This window comes from Phyllobates terribilis, unplaced genomic scaffold, assembly GCF_046119375.1.
Source record: "Phyllobates terribilis strain yellow unplaced genomic scaffold, ASM4611937v1 Scaffold_4__5_contigs__length_816908805, whole genome shotgun sequence".
Taxonomy (NCBI): Eukaryota; Metazoa; Chordata; class Amphibia; order Anura; family Dendrobatidae; genus Phyllobates; species Phyllobates terribilis.
Genome location: NW_027362764.1, coordinates 55,068,539 through 55,090,322, shown reverse-complemented (window position 1 = coordinate 55,090,322; position 21,784 = coordinate 55,068,539). Strand labels below are relative to the sequence as shown.

The 21,784-nt window shown below is 47.1% G+C and overlaps 1 protein-coding gene across 2 annotated transcripts in view; it reads right to left on the bottom strand.

Moving 5' to 3' along the window:
- Positions 1–21,784, bottom strand: part of CALCR (calcitonin receptor) — a 435,656-nt gene that overhangs the window by 223,467 nt on the left and 190,405 nt on the right. For both annotated transcript variants that reach the window (XM_073677352.1, XM_073677351.1), the window contains exon 2: positions 13,634–13,715. In XM_073677352.1, the coding sequence (XP_073533453.1) occupies positions 13,634–13,708 (75 nt within the window). In that variant the 5' untranslated portion in view covers positions 13,709–13,715. The remainder of the gene's footprint in view (positions 1–13,633; positions 13,716–21,784) is intronic.

Here is a 21,784-nt window from a genome sequence, read left to right as displayed (position 1 = left end):
TTTCCACCCCAGGGAAGATCCAGCTGGCATCCGGACCGGAGGACATCCCGTGGCGTCGACCAAGGAGGACCCCACCGGCCAGAGGAAGACCCAGTGACCGATACAGTGAGGACGGACGACCCATCTGCCGCCGCTGCAATCAACCCGGACATATGGCAAGGTACTGTTCTTTAAACGGGCACAACCTGGGGTAGAGGGCCAACCCCCAGGAAAAAGATCACCAGGCCCATCGAACTGGCGCGACAGATATGTGGGAGGACGTCCAGTCTTGCCTGTGGTACTGGATGGCATTCCCATGAGTGCCCTACTGGACACCGGGTCACAGGTCACCACCATCCCGTACGTGCTCTTCAAGCAGTACTGGAATGACTCGGATATTACCCGCTACCCCGACGACGACTTGAGTATCATCGCCAGCAATGGTCAGCCCGTGCCACAGATCGGATTTAAAGAGGTGACCATCAAAATTGGTAGAGTCGAACTGGCCGCACAGGGACTGATCATTGTAGATATTGATAAACATGAGAGTCACCCAAAAATAACTCTAGGAACTAATGTAATTGAAAATTGTCTTGCAGAGGTGATTTTCCTTTTACAGCAGGTTGCCAAGAATGCCAGCTCCGGCGAGCAGCGGGTGCTCCAGAAAGAGATCCGGGCACTGATGCAACGGCAACAAGTGGAACTCTCCGGCGGTGAGATTGGTAGCGTAAGAATGTGTGACCCTTTTCCTATTGCCATGCCCCCAAAAAGTGAAATGATGATTTGGTGCCGGGCAGCTATTGGTCTGAGAGGTAGAGATTACCAGGCAATGGTAGAACCAGTTTACTCAGACAGTAGGCCCACCATTTTGACAGCACGGGGGGTCGTCAATGTACGCCATGGGAGGGTGCCCGTTCGCATAATAAATATCGGGGAGAGGGAAGTGTACCTGCCCCGGTATGCCACGCTAGCCAAATTATATATCACTAATCAAAATTCTATACAATCTGTGGAACCCTTGCCTCCATCTCACCCGGAGGAAGGTAACGGCTCTAAGAAAGACATGGAGGACTGGTGTCAGCAACTACATCTGGGTACTGACTCCACTCCCTCACATCAGAAACAAGGAGTCTATCGGGTGGTTCAAGAGTATGAGAGAGTGTTTAGTAAACACCCGTTAGACTTCGGGCGAGTCAAGGGGGTAGAACATCGCATCCCCACGGGAGATCATCCTCCCATAAAAGAGAGGTATCGACCCGTACCCCCTGCACATTACCAACACGCCAAGGGGATGCTTAGAGACATGAAGGAGGCTGGGGTAATCCGGGATAGTTGTAGCCCATGGGCAGCCCCATTAGTTTTAGTCAAAAAGAAAGACAACACCATGAGGATGTGTGTAGATTACCGGAAAATCAACCGTATCACACACAAGGATGCGTACCCCTTACCAAGGATAGAGGAGTCATTGGCTGCTTTAAGATCTGCTAACTTCTTCTCTACCTTGGATCTCACTAGCGGGTACTGGCAGGTTCCTGTAGCAGAGGCGGACCGGGAGAAGACCGCATTCACCACCCCGATGGGACTTAGCGAGTTCACCTGCATGCCGTTCGGACTCTGCAACGCACCAGGAACCTTCCAACGCCTAATGGAGTGCTGTCTGGGCCACAGAAACTTCGAGACGGTCCTGTTGTACCTGGACGATGTCATCGTATACTCCAAAACTTATGAGGACCACCTGAAACACCTGGCGGAGGTGTTCGAAGCTCTGGCGAGTTACGGCCTAAAGGTGAAACCCTCCAAATGTCACCTCCTGAAACCAAAGGTGCAGTACCTGGGACACGTAGTGAGCGCTGACGGAGTGGCTCCCGACCCTGATAAAATCACCGCAATTAAGGAATGGCCAAGCCCCTCCAGCGTAAAAGAAGTGCGGCAGTTCCTAGGGTTGGTAGGCTACTACCGAAGGTTTATTCCCGGTTTCACCAAAAAGGCAGCGCCTATGCAGGACCTCCTGATAGGCCAGTCCCGAAAGGCCAAGAACCAGAAGCCGCCCTTCAAATGGGAAGAGCTAGAAGAAGAGTCCTTCCGCCAGCTGAAGATGGCCCTCACGGGGGATGAAATCTTGGCGTACCCGGACTATAGCCAGCCCTTCATCCTCTACACCGACGCCAGTAACATCGGGCTAGGAGCCGTACTGTCCCAGATTCAGCAGGGGAGAGAACGAGTAATCTCCTATGCCAGCCGAAAACTGCGACCCACCGAAAGGAACCCCGAGAATTACAGCTCATTTAAGCTAGAGTTCCTGGCCGTGGTATGGGCAGTCACCGAGCGCTTTAGGCATTACCTCGCTTCTTCCCGGTTCACCGTATACACGGATAACAACCCGCTGACACACCTGGACACGGCAAGACTCGGTGCCCTGGAGCAGAGGTGGATGGCCCGTCTGTCCAACTACGAGTTCACAATTAAATACCGGGCAGGACGCTCCAATACCAACGCGGACGCCCTGTCCAGGATGCCCAACCTGCCGGACGGAGGAGAAGATCCGGAGGGACTGGAAGAAGTTGAACTCCCTGCGTTCCACCGTCATGGGACTATTCAGTATTCCCACCGGGTAAGGAGTAAGCAGGCTGCTACGTTGAACCCCTTACCCCACTACAACTGGGCGGAAACGCAAGACAGCGACCCTGCCGTCCGACTGGTGAAGGAGATGCTGACTCGGCCGGAGGCTCGCCTTGAACCAGACGCTCCGGAGGAAGCCAAACAACTATGGGCAGAGAAGAGTCGACTGTTCCTTTACAAAGGGAAGTTGTGCCGCAGAATGGTTAACTCCCGGACGCATGAATTACTCTGGCAAGTAGTGGTGCCACGAAGAGACGCAGCCATGGTGATGGAGGCATACCACGACGGAGCTGGACACTTTGGGTGGAAAAAGCTGGAGTTCCTGCTGCGCGAGCGGTTCCACTGGGTAGGCATGAGGGGAACCATCGAGAAGTGGTGCAGAGATTGTGGCCCGTGCAACCTGAGAAGGAAGGACCGAGCCAGCCAGAAGACTCCCCTGCAGTCCATCGTCACCCGGCAACCGTTGGAACTGGTAGCCTTGGATCATGTAAAACTGACCCCAAGCAGAAGTGGCTACGTCTACGCGTTAACCATCGTGGATCATTACTCCCGGTTCTTGGTTGTCGTCCCCGTCAAGGACTTAACGGCTCAAACAGCAGCTAGAGCCTTCCAGCAGCACTTCTGCCGTCCACACGGGTACCCGGACCAAGTGCTGACGGACCAGGGACCTGCCTTTGAAGCGGAGGTCTTTCAGGAATTCTGCAATCTGTATGGCTGCGGGAAGATAAGGACGACACCCTACCATCCGCAGACTAATGGACTTTGTGAAAAAATGAACCAGGTGGTAATGGATCTTCTAAAAACGTTGCCCCTGGAAGAACGCAGTCTGTGGCCTGAAAAGTTGCCCGATCTGGTGGACCTATACAACCACATCCCGGTAGGTTCCACCAACTGTACCCCGGCTTACCTAATGAGGGCAAGACCTGGTAAGTTACCTGTTGACCTGGAGATGGGAGTCCTGACCCCCGAGGACACTTCACCAGAAACAGACTGGGACACAGAGAGGCAGCAGCAGTACCGGAGAGTACAGGAGAGCGTGGAGCGAAGTCTCTGTCAGGCTAGGGAAAGACAAGAGAAAACTTACAACCAGTATGCTCCCGCTGTTCCCCTGGTACCCGGAGAGCAGGTCTTGAAGAGGAAGAGACGGCTCCACAAGTTGGACGACCAGTGGGAGAAGGACCCGTACACCGTACTGCCCTCAAGCCACGAGAACCCGAAGGTCTGTACCATCAGTAAAGACGGAGGGGAAACCACAGCCATTGTATCCCGGGACCACCTGAAGAAGTGTCCCGAACAACTGAGGAACCCTGAAGAGGAACAAGAAGACCATCGACCCGTGGAAGAAAGGGAAGATATGGTTAGTACCGTGCTCGGGGACTTCCCTCAGTCTTGGACTCAAGTCAATGGTGCAGTTGTGGTACCCGTACTCACCTTCCTCCAACCATCATCCCAAGAACCTACGGAGCAACGGGTAGAGCTGGAAGAACAGCCGGTCCAGGAGGCAGAAGACTCCACACAAGCAGAACAGGAGAATCAACCCTCTGCTTATAGTGAGCCTGCCGTACCCCTAGTGAGACAAAGAGCCGGTAGACAGCTGCCCAGTTTACCCTTGACAGCTCCTACACCCTGTAGTTCAGGGCCAGACAGTCAGCTCCGTAGGTCCACTCGGGCCACTAGAGGCCAGTTACCCGCACGCTGGAGAATTTAAAGTGTATAAATTGTTTTATTTATGTTTTTCTGTGTCTTGTTGCTTGTGTATAATTTTGTGTTTCTAGTTATTTTTAGGAATCCTTGGTGGATTTACCGGGAATCCTTGTACATAGTTGGAGCGTAACCCAGGATGGACTAGAGACTGTTAAGGACTCGGGGTAGGACAGACCCCTACCTGGTTACGTCTCCCTGTGTTGGTGAAATGGACACCTTGCTCTCTTCAGAGACTGCACCCGGTTGCGGACACGCCGTAACCATCCTTATATGTTTTCTTATTGTATTATTAATGTTTTTGCCTTGTTATGTTTTTCTAAATGTGTTTAGTCCCGGAGTACTAAATTTCACTAGGGGGGAATGTGGCACCCCAGGGGTCTGGTTTTCCACAGTAATGTAATGTTATGTCTGAGAGCAGGTGGGAGGTCCTTTGGTCAGGGATCCTGTGCATGCCACACCTCCTGCCCAGTCTTGGGAGGGGAAGAACTTCCCCTGTATAAACCCGGGGCTGAGGCAGGGTGAGTCAGACAAGTGGAGTAGAGACAAGAAGCAGCATAGGAAACAGCAGAGTTACAAGGAGTCAGGGGCTGGCAGCTGCAGAGCTCGCCCTGACTAAGAAGATTCTTTACCGGACCCGGAGTCCGAGGCTGTGGGGACTAACTCCTACCCAGCAGCAGAATCCGTCAGGCAGGGGATTTCAGGTCCTCTGGCCCAGAAGCCCGAAGGCACGGTCACACGCGTGGGACCAGCACCGCCATCGTGGAGCGGAAGCCATTAGAAGGCCCCGAGTCACCGGCCATACGGGTGAGCACCACACGGTACACTCAGGGACATGGGCTACTTACATCAGCTTCTAGCAAGGTAGCCAGAAGAGTACAGTCAGTTTGGGAGGCCTACAACTACGCCTGGCCAGGGGAGATCCCATCTGCTCAAAGACTGACCAGGCCCCGTTTGCTAGCAAGTACTCCGGGAGGGTCTGTCGTTGTTACCAGTAAAGACCCTGAACTACACCGTACCGTCTCTGAGTGGTTCCTGCTACCCCCATCATCCACGTCGGCTGCCCTGAGGCCATACCCCTCTCGTTGGGGGTTATACTATCACGCTGCACAATCCTACCACTGGCCTCAGCGGTCTGCCCTGCAGCAGCAGCTTCCTGGCTGCACTCAACGGGTGGCGTAGTCATCAACTATTTACTACTAATAGACTGCCGTCTAGTTTGACTCCCTGGGCACGGACCGGGTCACCGCCACGAGACTACAACCCTCCACTGATCCGGCTCCGGGTAGGCTCCCGCGTGCGCAACGCAGCGCGACACAGGCCCAGGGGCGCGTCATCTGTGTCTTCCTGTAGCTCCTCCCTAGAATGTCTGTGTCTTCCTCTAACTCCTCCCTAGAATGTCTGTGTCGTCCTCTAGCTCCTCCCTAGAATGTCTGTGTCTTCCTCTAGCTCCGCCCTAGTATGTCTGTGTCTTCCTCTAGCTCCTCCCTAGAATGTCTGTGTCTTCCTCTAGCTCCTCCCTAGAATGTCTGTGTCTTCCTCTAACTCCTCCCTAGAATGTCTGTGTCGGCCTCTAGCTCCTCCCCACTCTCCCCTCCATAGAATTTGAAAAGCAACAACCATCTTCTTCTATCTCAGTAATGGGAAAATTTGTCTTCACTGAATACAGATTTTACCCATGAATTAAATGGAATGTGTCACCCCCTGGGAGATATCAGACCTCTACTATGGCCATACAGGTTATAGAAAAGTAAATCTATACATATCTGTATGGCCCATAGTAGAGGTTTGATTTCAGAGAAATGTGTTTTTATCAACTCGGTTTTGCCTATCTTCTTAGTAATCGCCGAAATCCCCGCCTATGTGTTTATTTAACCATATTCCCCCCATATTCTCCCAGGGAGCGACAGATTCCCTTTAAAGAGTGAAAGATCAGTCCAGGGGGAGAAAGATGCAGATTTCTCTGATAAGACAGTTACTCTTTAACGCTTTCATGACCTACATTTAAGTCAAAAGTTGTGTCCCTGCCTTTTATCTTTCCCCACACATAACAGCTGATTTAATCAGCCGTTATGTGCCTTTAACATCTGCGGGTGGAGCGGTGCTGTGCCCTGGGCTGTTAACCAGTTAAATCCAAATGTCAAACATTGACAGTGGCATTTAACATGCACCGCATGTGCTAAATTAGTGAGCCCCTGTCACGTGATCGTGGGGCACCAATGGGTTGTCATGAAAGCTGAGGGTCTTCTGAAGACCCCAGTACCTGTCATTACGATCCTCCTGTGAACCCCCGTCGCCAGCATACATAGGAGATTGAGATCTCTGCTATACATAGCAATGCAGAGGCCCTGCTATGTGTAGCACAAGCGATCGGACGATCGGAGCTTCAAGTCTCCTAAGGGGACTATTAAATAAAGTAAATAGTGAGAAAAAAAGTTTAAAAAAAAATAAAAAAACAAAAGTTCAATAATATAATTAAAAAAGACACATATTTGGCATAGCTGCATCCATAAATCTATCAAAATATAAAATAAATTAATCCGATTGGTAAACATTGCAACAAGAAAAGGAATCAAAACGCCAGAATTACATTTTTTTTGGCTGACGCAACATTGCAATAAAAAGCAATAAGAGACAATGAAAACATATCTACCCCAATAAAATCGTCAGTTCAGGGTGCAAAAAATAAGCCCTCACCCGGCTCCAAATCCCAAAAAATAAAAATGTTACTGGTTTCGGAATATGTTGACATTAGCAAAAAAAATTTGTTACAAATTTCCGAATTTTTTTTCACCACTTAAACAAAAATAAAAATTATATATGACCTGGAGAAATATATTGCCAAGTCAGTTTTACCATATAGTGACCATGGTAAATATAAAACCCAAAAAACATTTTCAACGCACTTGGAATTTTTTTCCCGCTTTCCAGTACACTATATGGTAAAATTAATGGTGTAATTCAAAAGAACAACTCCTCCCACAAAAAAACAAGCTCTCATACGGGCATGAGGATGGAAAAATAAAAAAGTTGGAAGAAGGGGAGGGAAAAAACGAAAATGCAAAAACAGAATATCTATTGGAGTCTCTTTTTAATTGTCAGAGTTGGAAAGTGCATCAGAATTTTCAAAAACCGTAATGGGTACCCAACGTTTTGATTTCTGTCATAAATCAATCGTACACGTGAAAATAAGAAACTTTATTATAAAACTTATCTGAGAAATTAGCTTCTTTCTCCTCCTGAACTGATCATTCATTCTCAAAATTATCAATTTACAAGTAAAATTTGTAATCAGGGAAGGCATTTTACCATTACTGAGATACAGAGATGACAGTTGGTGCTTGTAAGAGTCTATGGAGAGAGGAAGGGGGAGGAGCTAGAGGCAGAAACTGACATCCGGTACAAGTTCTCTTGGAATGTTGGTTAGAACTTTAAAGAGTTTTAAAATTTTTAAATTCACTTTTCAAATTGAGAAAGAAACGCAGCACAGATATCTATCACAATTCCTAGCGCCCCAAATGTATCTTAATTACCATATAAATGAGTCTTTATCGTGGCTGCACTGATACTGGGGATGTGAACGCAGCTGGCAGCATGTAAATACCGAGCCTTATCAATCTGAAAAATCAATGTGGAGAGACATTTTGCAGCATGACAGCACATCATTTGACTTTTGCCATCCAGGGAACTGAGCTTTACGCTGAACTGGGCTTGATGCAACTGGACAAATCTACAACTCCCAATAGGAACGTGAAAATGTTTACATCTCTCCGATCTCACGTCGGAGCCAGGAAAACGGTAACCGGACATTTTACCACAATCTCAACATTAAAGATAAACAAGTGCAATGTATTTTAATTGCCAATAATGACATTTAAAAGGAAAATTTTTCATTTTCTAACTCCTTCCTCGGATATCCTGATTGCTGCGGTAATGGAACAATCGTGCTTGCTCTGGGGTTGCCACAATAGCATCACCAGACTTTTATACATGGACTTTAATGATAATGGAGGTTACTACATAGAAATCAATGAAAAGAGGAGATTGTTACCGAAGGGTAGTCTGGGGGTGTAAGGCTGTCAACGAAGGGTAGTCTAGGGGTGTAAGGCTGTCAACGAAGGGTAGTCTGGAGGTGTAAGGCTGTCAACGAAGGGTAGTCTGAGGGTGTAAGGCTGTCAACGAAGGGTAGTCTGGAGGTGTAAGGCTGTCAATGAAGGGTAGTCTGGAGGTGTAAGGCTGTCAACGAAGGGTAGTCTGAGGGTGTAAGGCTGTCAACGAAGGGTAGTCTGGAGGTGTAAGGCTGTCAATGAAGGGTAGTCTGGAGGTGTAAGGCTATCAACAAAGGGTAGCATGGGGGTGTAAGGCTATCAACAAAGGGTAGTCTGGAGGTGTAAGGTTGTCAACGAAAGGTAGTCTGGAGGTGTTAGGCTATTAACGAAGGGTAGTCTAGGGGTGTAAGGCTATCAACGAAGGGTAGTCTGGGGGTGTAAGGCTGTCAATGAAGGGTAGTCTGGGGGTGTAAAGCTGTCAACGAAGGGTAGTCTGGGGGTGTAAGGCTGTCAACGAAGGGTAGTCTGGAGGTGTAAGGCTGTCAACGAAGGGTAGTCTGGAGGTGTAAGGCTGTCAACGAAGGGTAGTCTGGAGGTGTAAGGCCGTCAATGAAGGGTAGTCTGGAAGTGTAAGGCTATCAACAAAGGGTAGCATGGGGGTGTAAGGCTATCAACAAAGGGTAGTCTGGAGGTGTAAGGCTGTCAACGAAAGGTAGTCTGGAGGTGTTAGGCTATTAACGAAGGGTAGTCTGGGGGTGTAAGGCTGTCAATGAAGGGTAGTTTGGGGTGTGTAAAGCTGTCAACGAAGGGTAGTCTGGGGGTGTAAGGCTGTCAACGAAGGGTAGTTTGGGGGTGTAAGGCCGTCAACAAAGGGTAGTCTGGAGGTGTAAGGCCATCAACGAAGGGTAGTCTGGAGGTGTAAGGCCGTCAACGAAGGGTAGTCTGGAGGTGTAAGGCTGTCAAAGAAGGGTAGTCTGGAGGTGTACGGCTGTCAACGAAGGGTGGAGTGGGAGTGTAAGGCTGTCAACGAAGGGTAGTCTGGGGGTGTAAGGCTGTCAATGAAGGGTAGTCTGGGGGTGTAAGGCTGTCAATGAAGGGTAGTCTGGGGGTGTATGGCGGTTAATGAAGGGTAGTCTGGGGGAGTGTCAGGCTGTTGAGGTTTTAATTAACCCATCTTTGGATGTCTTTTGTAAAGGAACAGTTAATTTTCCTCCCTAGTGGTCTAGGGCAGTAATGTGAGATGATGCCACCATCCCTAGTCGCTGAGAGAAGTAGAGTCATTAAGATTTATTTCAATTGTGGTTTAGTATAATGATAAGAATTGGTGTTTGTTTTCCTGGTGGTCTAGGGTAGTGAAAAGGGAAGCAGAGGTAACTGTGGCCCTGGAGCCTTGGTTCTTAAGGGGGCTCGATGCCCCTCTGCTCCATAAAAGACACCAATATTATAAATGTCCCATGGTAGTTAGTGGCCCTACAGGTGTAGGGTAAAGGCAAGGTGGTTAATATGTGTATCCTTGGTAGTCTAGTAAAGGATTGATGCCCCCTTTCTTCTGTGTTCTAGATTAGAAAAGGCAGTTAATATAGTAATAATTATAATAATATATATATGTGGTGATTGGATTTAACTAACCTCTCCAGATCAAAAAATGGGGTCAGCTCTGTCCTATCTCTGGCTGCAGGTAAATTCCCCTTCTTGCTTTGCCGTTGAGATATTTAAAAACTACACAGCTTTTTTCTATGATTAGGCAGAGCACTCACAAAACGCTCTACCCCATCATTCTACCCTATCATTAAGGAAATAGTCAGGTCTGTAAGATGTATAAATTGTTTAAGAACTTAGTAGAAAGTGCATCTTAAAGTTTGGATAATGTAAAGGTAAGATCTGCCGTTTGACTTTCAAGTTTCCTTGGAACATAATAGAAAACCTAAAATACGTCTTTTCCTGCAGATTTGTTTTATACCACATTAATAGGATTATCATAGGAATTAATCTTCACGGCTGATAAGAAGGATCTCACCGGGGCCTCGGCCCATGTTCTTTTCTTTGGTTTAATCTAAACTGTAATTGCCAAATTTATAAAGATCTAATTATCCACTTCAAGTTCTACCCAAAAACAGATTTAATTATTAATCACAGATTAAAACTTTCATCAGCATTGTATGGGGAATGGGATGGTGACATAGAGCTTTGGACTTGTAACTAGAGATGAGCGAACCTGAACTGTAAAGACTTCTCCTGAGAGAGAAAGATTTTTTTTCCAGCTCCAAAGTTCGGGTTCTCATTGATTTCAATGGGGCACAGGTTGAAGTTTGGGTACAGTTCTGGTACCCAAACCAAACTTTGGACTAAAATTCAGTGGGGTACCAGAACCCGAACTTCCCCGGGTCCACACATCCCTACTTGTAACAATACATGATTGGGGCAGAGGTGTATTGTGGCCCCCTATTAACAAATTGCAGTTTTCAGAATGGAGACATTCCCGCTATAAGATTAACTCACTCCAGGGCTGCAGACCCCCTTAACACATACAGGTCTCATGTCAGACCCACTAAGCAAATACAGACCCATAGAATACTAATAGAGAATCCAGACCAAACTTTTTAAATAAATTAACTTCCCAAAAAATACATAAACACTGAGCTGACACTCTATAAAAAGTGGCATCTTCAAGGGTCACCTGTGACGAAAGGCATGTTTTGCATCTGACATCTTTCTATCATAGCTGTGATACTCTGCATTTAATGATGCTTATCTATCATAGCTGTGATGCTCTGCATGTTATGACACCTTTCTATCATAGCTACGATGCTCTGCGTGTCCTGATAAGTTTCTAACATAGCTGTGATGTTCTGCGTGTTCTGATACTTTTCTATCATAACTGCGATGTTCTGTGTGTTCTGATACTTTTCTATCATAGCTGGGATGCATGCTCTGACACCTTTCTCTCACAGATACAATGCTCTGCATATTCTAACACCTTTCGATCATAGCTGCAATTTTCCGTGTGATCTGATATATTTCCACCATAGCTGCGAAGCTCTGCATATTCTAACACCTTTCTATCACAGATGTGATGCTCTACATATTCTGACACCTTTCTATCATAGCTACAATGCTCAGCATATTCGGACACTTTTCTATCATAGCTGTGATGCTCTGCGTAGTCTGACACCTTTCTATCATAGCTGTGATGCTCTACCTGATCGGACATCTTTCTATCATAGCTGTGATGTTCTGCATTTTCTGACACCTTTCTCTCATAGCTGTGATGCTCTGTGTGTTCTGACACTTTTGTATCATAGCTGCGATACTCTGCGTATTCTGACACCTTTCTATCATAGCTGTGATGCTCTACCTGATCGGACATCTTTCTATCATAGCTGTGATGTTCTGCATTTTCTGACACCTTTCTCTCATAGCCGTGATGCTCTGCATGTTCTGACACTTTTCTATCATACCTGTGATGCTCTGCATCTATCATGGAAAGCAATAACTTATTCAACAATTTGTGTCACAATATTTCTTTTGTAGGATGGGCCACGCTGACAATCAATGTTATTTACTTTACCTCTCTGGAGATTTAATGGTGGGAAATGCTCCAAAAGCAAAGCAGAAAAGTGATCTGAACAGAGCCTTCGAGTGAATTTCTTCCTTTTATTATCATATTGTTTACAAATCTTGAATCTGCGCTGATTCATTTCATAAAATGTCTGTTTAATGGTCAGTGCTAACGAGCTCAAAATGTTTTGAGATAAATGATTTAATCCTGTCTTTCTGCAGTCACCACTAGGGGGAGCTTAGGAGCTTACAGCATACTGTCTAATCAATGCATAGTTTACAGTACATTCCTAAGCTCCCTCTAGTGGCAGCTACAGGTCTGGATCTTGACTTTTAAACGTTTAAATATTACATGTGGAGCTTTGTATCAGTAAAACTAAGCTCTGACTACTGTAGAGAAATGGTTTATAAACAGTTAATTAGCAGAAAATTAAAATGAATATGCAAAGGTAGACATTCACTTTAAATGTATTTTCAGTCATGGACTTGGTGATGTTAATTAGTGGAAATAAAAAAATTTGATTTATTTTTTGGAAACACAATATTTAGGAATTTTGCAAGAGAGAAAAGCATATCCCGCTGCTCGGCAATCACAGATAGTTGAAATATTTTTTCCTAAGTGGCTTTTAGATATTGCTTCATAATTTACAGAACTGAACTCCAGTGACTATCGAGATTTATTGCAACAAAGCATTGTAACTATAGCGAGAGAATAGAGAAAGTTATATCACTTGATACATATTCTTGAAGGGGTTGTCCACTACTTTGATACTGATGACCTATCTTAAGTTTGCCAAGCAACTATCTAAATTCTAAACCAACTTTAGACTACTGATGTTGGCCATGTTCACACGTTTTTTTCTGCATTTTTTTATGCTTTTTTATGCAAATTTTCAGCTGCGTTTTACAGTACCCGCAAAGTCTATGAGAGTTCAGAAGTCTCATGCACACACATTGTTTTTTGTTTCATCAGTATTTTGTTCTTTGCTTGTTTTTTTTGCGCAGTAGAACACAATTCAGCGTTTTTCACCCATTGAAAGTAATGGGCGGTGAAAAAAAGATGAAAAAATGCCTAGTGTGAACATAGCTATCAGGCTTTGCTGTGTTTTTAGTGGAAAAAAAACAAGTACAGCAGTATGTGAAACTCATTCATTTTTGTGATTTTACCATCTTGTCTTTGTCACCTGAGATGGCAATTTGGATTAGAACAGTTTAATTTAATTAGTTATGTGTACAGTGTAAATATTGGCTAAGCTAGGTGTGAGATTGAACAATACCTGTGGCCCACAGAGGTGTGAAATTGAAAAATCTCTGAGCAACTCAATGGCAGACCATAGTGTGAAAGTAAATAGTGTCCTACAAAATCAATGTACTGCCAGTGTCTTAGGTAAACTATTCCTGAACAATTCACCTCCCTCCACTGTTACATTTGTAATTCTAGATAGTACGGTTTCACATATGTCTTGCATTGCTGACCTGTGTTCATGCTTCTGTGGTGGAAGCAAAGCTGAACTTTGGGATCCTGAAAAACGTACCAAAAAAGAAGCAAAAACGCACCAAAGCCTGCGTTTTTGACGCAGATTCTTTCCTGCCAAGAGATCAGGTTTTGCTGCAGAAAAAAAAAATGCTGAAAAAATGCCTAGTGTGAACATAGCCTTAAGCAAATTAAAAAAAAAAATCAGGATTATAACATTGATGACATTGATAGATACTCTTGTAATACTTACAACGAAAAGAATGATTAGTAAGAAGCAGCAGTGATGTGTTTTTTCTTCCATTGTTTCCTTAAATGTAAATTTCATTTTTTTTCTGTAAAAAGAAAGCATAAATAAACTGTCATGAAAATTTGGATAGTTTATGTTTTTTTTGTGCACAAATTAAGATTACTTAAAAAAACTATAATAAATATCTTTATTCAGCTAAATCCTATAATCCTATATATTTCCTCCACTACCATAGATTGCACCATACAATATATTGCACAGAGCCACACTAAGTAAATACCAAATATCACAAATGAATCTCATAGCATTAATGCTACCCCATTAATATGTTGCGGTAGTGGTCACAAGTCTCCAGTGCTCAGCCATCTGAAGCATCACTTTTAACAAGGGCAGCTAAAGCTCCATGTTCAACACCACAGATAGCATACCCCAAAGGCCAGTGGTGGTAAAAGGGGGTCTCTCAGCCAAAACTGACAGTACAAAGTAAGCAAACAGCCTTGTAGAGGATTTAACCCATATCAAAATCTTTCTTTTAGTGATCTGGTTTCTGCCTTTGTTCTGAAAAAAATGAAGTTTAACCAAATATGCTAAGCTGCTTGGTGCATCCTTGCTGTGACTAAAAGGTTCAGTACACCCCAATGGCTTGCCTGAGCTTTCTCTGCAGATAGTATTGCTCCAATCACCAGAAAGAGAGATAGGGGTCATGCAAAACTTGTGGGCGGAACGATGTAGTGAGTGTCTTGGCCACACCAAGGGTGCACCGAGCATCCTAAATAGCAAACTTAATTAAATTTCCATTTTTGCAGAACAAAAGAGGGGATTAAATATACAGTTTTTATTGTGGCCATATCACCTAAAAGCACCTATAGATTATAATGTTAATTTGGGCTGACGCACTTACGCACTTGCTTTAATTAGTATCATATATTTTTAAGCTGCTCGGTGCACCCTTGGTGTGACCAAGAAGTTCAGTGCACCCCACTGGGTTGCCTGAGCTTTCTCTGTAGATAGTGTTGCTCCAATCACCAGAAAGAGAGGCGAGTGTCGTGCAAAACCTGTGGGCGGAACAATGTAGTGAGTGTCTTGGCCACACCAAGGGTGCACCAAGCATCCTAATTAGCAAGCTTGATTAAACTTCAATTTTTGCAGAACTTAGAAGGGGATTAGATGTCCATTTTTTATTGGGGCTATATCCCCTAGCACATGCAGATTAGAATGTCAATTTGGGCTGACGCACTTCCTTTAACTAGTATAATGCATTTTAGTATGGGATCCTGGGTCCAAATGCAAAATTTGTAAAAGGGTTCTTACCTAGCAAGTGTCATGTAAAACACTGGTGCCTTCTTATATAACATAAGGTCCTTTGGTTCCCCCTTAGCCACCAGGGCACAGGTGTGGCTGCTACCTCTGCGCCCCATAAAGGTATGCAACTGGTCCCCATTGTGAGGTCTAGCCAAAGATGGTGATCCACTAGTTGGCCTCCACTTCAGTAAGACCTGGATTTATAGGGTGGCCATATAAAGTAGAGACATTTTTCATTTGGGAGAAGAGCGATTCGAAGGCCATTATGTCCAGATTATATTCTCATAGCGAATAATGTATTTTATCAAAACTAAAACTTAAAACACTAAATATTCAGATTTGGGCAAGGCTCGAAAACACTGGCGAGAGTTGATCTTAGCATGCAAATTGGAATTTATTCTAATGAGTTGGCAGATTTAACAGCAAGCCGCCTTAATACCACTGTGACTAAACCTCAGCGGTATCAATTTACTGCTCTCCAAGAAGACATTAAAATACAGTATTTTCAGTCACAGCACATCAATAGCTTAAAAAAACCAATCCACATCTGAATTCTGGAAATACACAATTTTTTCCTCTCGATTTATTACACAAGCTTCTAAAACGCCCTAGTGTATAATATTTTTACATATACTGTATATATATATAAAAAAAAGACGTTACAAGTAATTTACAGGCTGCATAAGTGAATGGGACACTCCTTTATTAATTAAATGGAAAAAACAATAGGATGGTATAATTATTTTGCTTGCACAATATTCATACTTTGCAGAAATAAAATAAATGCACAAATACAATTTGAATTAAATAATAATAAAAAAAAAATAATAATAATAAATCACATTATCTCCCCATACCCAAACAATATCACATGTAAGAATTGCATCCAAACTCATATTTGACGCTAACTGTCAGACACAAACAGGGTCTGAGATGAACAACACCTCTTAAAAATATAAGTTTAAGATGTAAGTCACTTATGTCTATGTCCACTGAAACATACAGTATCTGCACATAATTATCAAAACTGAGGCGACCACAAAGCTCAGTGATCCACACATGGAGTCTACAATGGCCTGATTAGGCACAGTGGGTGATTAGATGTGCAAAGGATCGTCTCAGTCCTTTAGTAGAAAAAAATTCCCATAAATGTAATGTATCTTATTAGATTGGTAAGCAGGGTGATAACATGATGAAAAGTTCCTGTATCTCCTCGTGGAAACACTAGAGGATGTGCAAGGTAGAGATGATGACAAAAGACCATGATTGGAACAAGGATGATAACATGAAGAAAAGTTCCTGTATCCCCTCGTGGAAACAATAGAGGCTTTACAAGGCAGAGCTGATAATAACAGATTGCGATTGGAAAGAGGGGTGATAAGATGAAGAAAAGTTCCTGCATTCCTTATGTGGCACCCCAGGGGTCTGGTTTTCCACAGTAATGTAATGTTATGTCTGAGAGCAGGTGGGAGGTCCTTTGGTCAGGGATCCTGTGCATGCCACACCTCCTGCCCAGTCTTGGGAGGGGAAGAACTTCCCCTGTATAAACCCGGGGCTGAGGCAGGGTGAGTCAGACAAGTGGAGTAGAGACAAGAAGCAGCATAGGAAACAGCAGAGTTACAAGGAGTCAGGGGCTGGCAGCTGCAGAGCTCGCCCTGACTAAGAAGACTTCTTTCCGGACCCGGAGTCCGAGGCTGTGGGGACTAACTCCTACCCAGCAGCAGAATCCGTCAGGCAGGGGATTTCAGGTCCTCTGGCCCAGAAGCCCGAAGGCACGGTCACACGCGTGGGACCAGCACCGCCATCGTGGAGCGGAAGCCATTAGAAGGCCCCGAGTCACCGGCCATACGGGTGAGCACCACACGGTACACTCAGGGACGTGGGCTACTTACATCAGCTTCTAGCAAGGTAGCCAGAAGAGTATAGTCAGTTTGGGAGGCCTACAACTACGCCTGGCCAGGGGAGATCCCATCTGCTCAAGGACTGACCAGGCCCCGTTCGCTAGCAAGTACTCCGGGAGGGTCTATCGTTGTTACCAGTAAAGACCCTGAACTACACCGTACCGTCTCTGAGTGGTTCCTGCTACCCCCATCATCCACGTCGGCTGCCCTGAGACCATACCCCTCCCGTTGGGGGTTATACTATCACGCTGCATAATCCTACCATCGGCCTCAGCGGTCTGCCCCGCAGCAGCAGCTCCCTGGCTGCACTCAACGGGTGGCGTAGTCATCAACTATTTACTACTAGTAGACTGCCGTCCAGTTTGACTCCCTGGGCACGGACCGGGTCACCGCCACGAGACTACAACCCTCCACGGATCCGGCTCCGGGTAAGCTCCCGCGTGCGCACCGCAGCGCGACACAGGCCCAGGGGCGCGTCAACTTTGGCGTAGTCGGCAGGATTTCGTGCCCGCAACCACCGGGTACTGCGTGCCTGAAAAGCAAAGACTGTTCAAACTTACCAGTGGTGAAGATTCCCGCTATCCGTGGAGGTTTCCCGCCATCCGGCGCCATCTTCTACCTTCTTCCCGCCATCCGCGAAGTTTTCCCGCCATCCGGCGCCATCTTCGACCTTCTTCCCGCCATCCGTGGAGTTTTCCCGCCATTGGACGCCATCTTGAGGACGCCGCGCGGGAAGAAGAGGGGCGTGGACTCCGAAAGCGCGCGAGAACTGAAGCCCCGCCTCACGTCCGGACGTTGCGTAAGGTCCTGGAAGGAGCCCAGCAGACGCCGACGTCACAGGAGCGCGACGGAAGGTCCTCAACCCTGACGATCCACTGCGGAGCCGCGGCCTATGGAAGAGGATCATCGCAAGGTAGGCCACGGTCCACTAGGGGGGAGGAAGATGTCGGATACGGAGGAGAGCTTCACTGCCTCAACCCCCGCCAGCGCTACCGCTGCTGCAGTTATGCCCTTCACCATGCCCTATATCCCGGGAGCAGCTTGGCTACCCCAGTACTCAGGGGAGTCACATACCCTGCATGACTTTAGAGAAAAGCTGGATAGCCTCTTCCAGGTGTACCCCCTCACAGAAGAGCAAAAAGTGAGCATCCTGGTGGCCCAACTAACAGGGGCAGCCAAAAGGGAAGTAAAATCCTGGCCACCTGGGAGGAAGACTGTCGCAGGGATACTAACCCGGCTGAAGGACACCTTTGATACCCGCACCTCAGCCGAGATTAAGCTTAGATTCTACGGGTGCAAGCAGCGAGCGCATGAGAGTATAAGGGACTATGCACTAAACCTACAAGAGGCCCTGAGGGCCATAAAGCAGACCGACCCTGATGGGGTGGGAAACGAGGACAGGCTGTTGACTGAACAATTTATAGAGGGTTTATATTGCAATGCCCACCGAACCCAGTTGCGGGCAATGGCCTTACAGGATCCCCATCTGGACTTTGCACAGTTCAAGGACAGAGCCATCCGGGTGCTCCGAGAACCGGCACCAGGTGGCGTTGTGACCCACAGACGCCCCACTACCACTTACTACCAGGAGGCGGCGCCCTTGTCAGCAGGGCCTGTGGGAGCTGATGCGCAGGCTTTGGACAATGACCCGGCTCCAGACCTACACCATCAGGTCCAAGAGCTAGCTAAGAGCGTTGCTGCGCTAACCCGAACTGTGCAGTCTTTACAGGTTTCCACCCCAGGGAAGATCCAGCTGGCATCCGGACCGGAGGACATCCCGTGGCGTCGACCAAGGAGGACCCCACCGGCCAGAGGAAGACCCAGTGACCGATACAGTGAGGACGGACGACCCATCTGCCGCCGCTGCAATCAACCCGGACATATGGCAAGGTACTGTTCTTTAAACGGGCACAACCTGGGGTAGAGGGCCAACCCCCAGGAAAAAGATCACCAGGCCCATCGAACTGGCGCGACAGATATGTGGGAGGACGTCCAGTCTTGCCTGTGGTACTGGATGGCATTCCCATGAGTGCCCTACTGGACACCGGGTCACAGGTCACCACCATCCCGTACGTGCTCTTCAAGCAGTACTGGAATGACTCGGATATTACCCGCTACCCCGACGACGACTTGAGTATCATCGCCAGCAATGGTCAGCCCGTGCCACAGATCGGATTTAAAGAGGTGACCATCAAAATTGGTAGAGTCGAACTGGCCGCACAGGGACTGATCATTGTAGATATTGATAAACATGAGAGTCACCCAAAAATAACTCTAGGAACTAATGTAATTGAAAATTGTCTTGCAGAGGTGATTTTCCTTTTACAGCAGGTTGCCAAGAATGCCAGCTCCGGCGAGCAGCGGGTGCTCCAGAAAGAGATCCGGGCACTGATGCAACGGCAACAAGTGGAACTCTCCGGCGGTGAGATTGGTAGCGTAAGAATGTGTGACCCTTTTCCTATTGCCATGCCCCCAAAAAGTGAAATGATGATTTGGTGCCGGGCAGCTATTGGTCTGAGAGGTAGAGATTACCAGGCAATGGTAGAACCAGTTTACTCAGACAGTAGGCCCACCATTTTGACAGCACGGGGGGTCGTCAATGTACGCCATGGGAGGGTGCCCGTTCGCATAATAAATATCGGGGAGAGGGAAGTGTACCTGCCCCGGTATGCCACGCTAGCCAAATTATATATCACTAATCAAAATTCTATACAATCTGTGGAACCCTTGCCTCCATCTCACCCGGAGGAAGGTAACGGCTCTAAGAAAGACATGGAGGACTGGTGTCAGCAACTACATCTGGGTACTGACTCCACTCCCTCACATCAGAAACAAGGAGTCTATCGGGTGGTTCAAGAGTATGAGAGAGTGTTTAGTAAACACCCGTTAGACTTCGGGCGAGTCAAGGGGGTAGAACATCGCATCCCCACGGGAGATCATCCTCCCATAAAAGAGAGGTATCGACCCGTACCCCCTGCACATTACCAACACGCCAAGGGGATGCTTAGAGACATGAAGGAGGCTGGGGTAATCCGGGATAGTTGTAGCCCCTGGGCAGCCCCATTAGTTTTAGTCAAAAAGAAAGACAACACCATGAGGATGTGTGTAGATTACCGGAAAATCAACCGTATCACACACAAGGATGCGTACCCCTTACCAAGGATAGAGGAGTCATTGGCTGCTTTAAGATCTGCTAACTTCTTCTCTACCTTGGATCTCACTAGCGGGTACTGGCAGGTTCCTGTAGCAGAGGCGGACCGGGAGAAGACCGCATTCACCACCCCGATGGGACTTAGCGAGTTCACCTGCATGCCGTTCGGACTCTGCAACGCACCAGGAACCTTCCAACGCCTAATGGAGTGTTGTCTGGGCCACAGAAACTTCGAGACGGTCCTGTTGTACCTGGACGATGTCATCGTATATTCCAAGACGTATGAGGACCACCTGAAACACCTGGCGGAAGTGTTCGAGGCTCTGGCGAGTTACGGCCTAAAGGTGAAACCCTCCAAGTGTCACCTCCTGAAACCAAAGGTGCAGTACCTGGGACACAGAGAGGCAGCAGCAGTACCGGAGAGTACAGGAGAGCGTGGAGCGAAGTCTCTGTCAGGCTAGGGAAAGACAAGAGAAAACTTACAACCAGTATGCTCCCGCTGTTCCCCTGGTACCCGGAGAGCAGGTCTTGAAGAGGAAGAGACGGCTCCACAAGTTGGACGACCAGTGGGAGAAGGACCCGTACACCGTACTGCCCTCAAGCCACGAGAACCCGAAGGTCTGTACCATCAGTAAAGACGGAGGGGAAACCACAGCCATTGTATCCCGGGACCACCTGAAGAAGTGTCCCGAACAACTGAGGAACCCTGAAGAGGAACAAGAAGACCATCGACCCGTGGAAGAAAGGGAAGATATGGTTAGTACCGTGCTCGGGGACTTCCCTCAGTCTTGGACTCAAGTCAATGGTGCAGTTGTGGTACCCGTACTCACCTTCCTCCAACCATCATCCCAAGAACCTACGGAGCAACGGGTAGAGCTGGAAGAACAGCCGGTCCAGGAGGCAGAAGACTCCACACAAGCAGAACAGGAGAATCAACCCTCTGCTTATAGTGAGCCTGCCGTACCCCTAGTGAGACAAAGAGCCGGTAGACAGCTGCCCAGTTTACCCTTGACAGCTCCTACACCCTGTAGTTCAGGGCCAGACAGTCAGCTCCGTAGGTCCACTCGGGCCACTAGAGGCCAGTTACCCGCACGCTGGAGAATTTAAAGTGTATAAATTGTTTTATTTATGTTTTTCTGTGTCTTGTTGCTTGTGTATAATTTTGTGTTTCTAGTTATTTTTAGGAATCCTTGGTGGATTTACCGGGAATCCTTGTACATAGTTGGAGCGTAACCCAGGATGGACTAGAGACTGTTAAGGACTCGGGGTAGGACAGACCCCTACCTGGTTACGTCTCCCTGTGTTGGTGAAATGGACACCTTGCTCTCTTCAGAGACTGCACCCGGTTGCGGACACGCCGTAACCATCTTTATATGTTTTCTTATTGTATTATTAATGTTTTTGCCTTGTTATGTTTTTCTAAATGTGTTTAGTCCCGGAGTACTAAATTTCACTAGGGGGGAATGTGGCACCCCAGGGGTCTGGTTTTCCACAGTAATGTAATGTTATGTCTGAGAGCAGGTGGGAGGTCCTTTGGTCAGGGATCCTGTGCATGCCACACCTCCTGCCCAGTCTTGGGAGGGGAAGAACTTCCCCTGTATAAACCCGGGGCTGAGGCAGGGTGAGTCAGACAAGTGGAGTAGAGACAAGAAGCAGCATAGGAAACAGCAGAGTTACAAGGAGTCAGGGGCTGGCAGCTGCAGAGCTCGCCCTGACTAAGAAGACTTCTTTCCGGACCCGGAGTCCGAGGCTGTGGGGACTAACTCCTACCCAGCAGCAGAATCCGTCAGGCAGGGGATT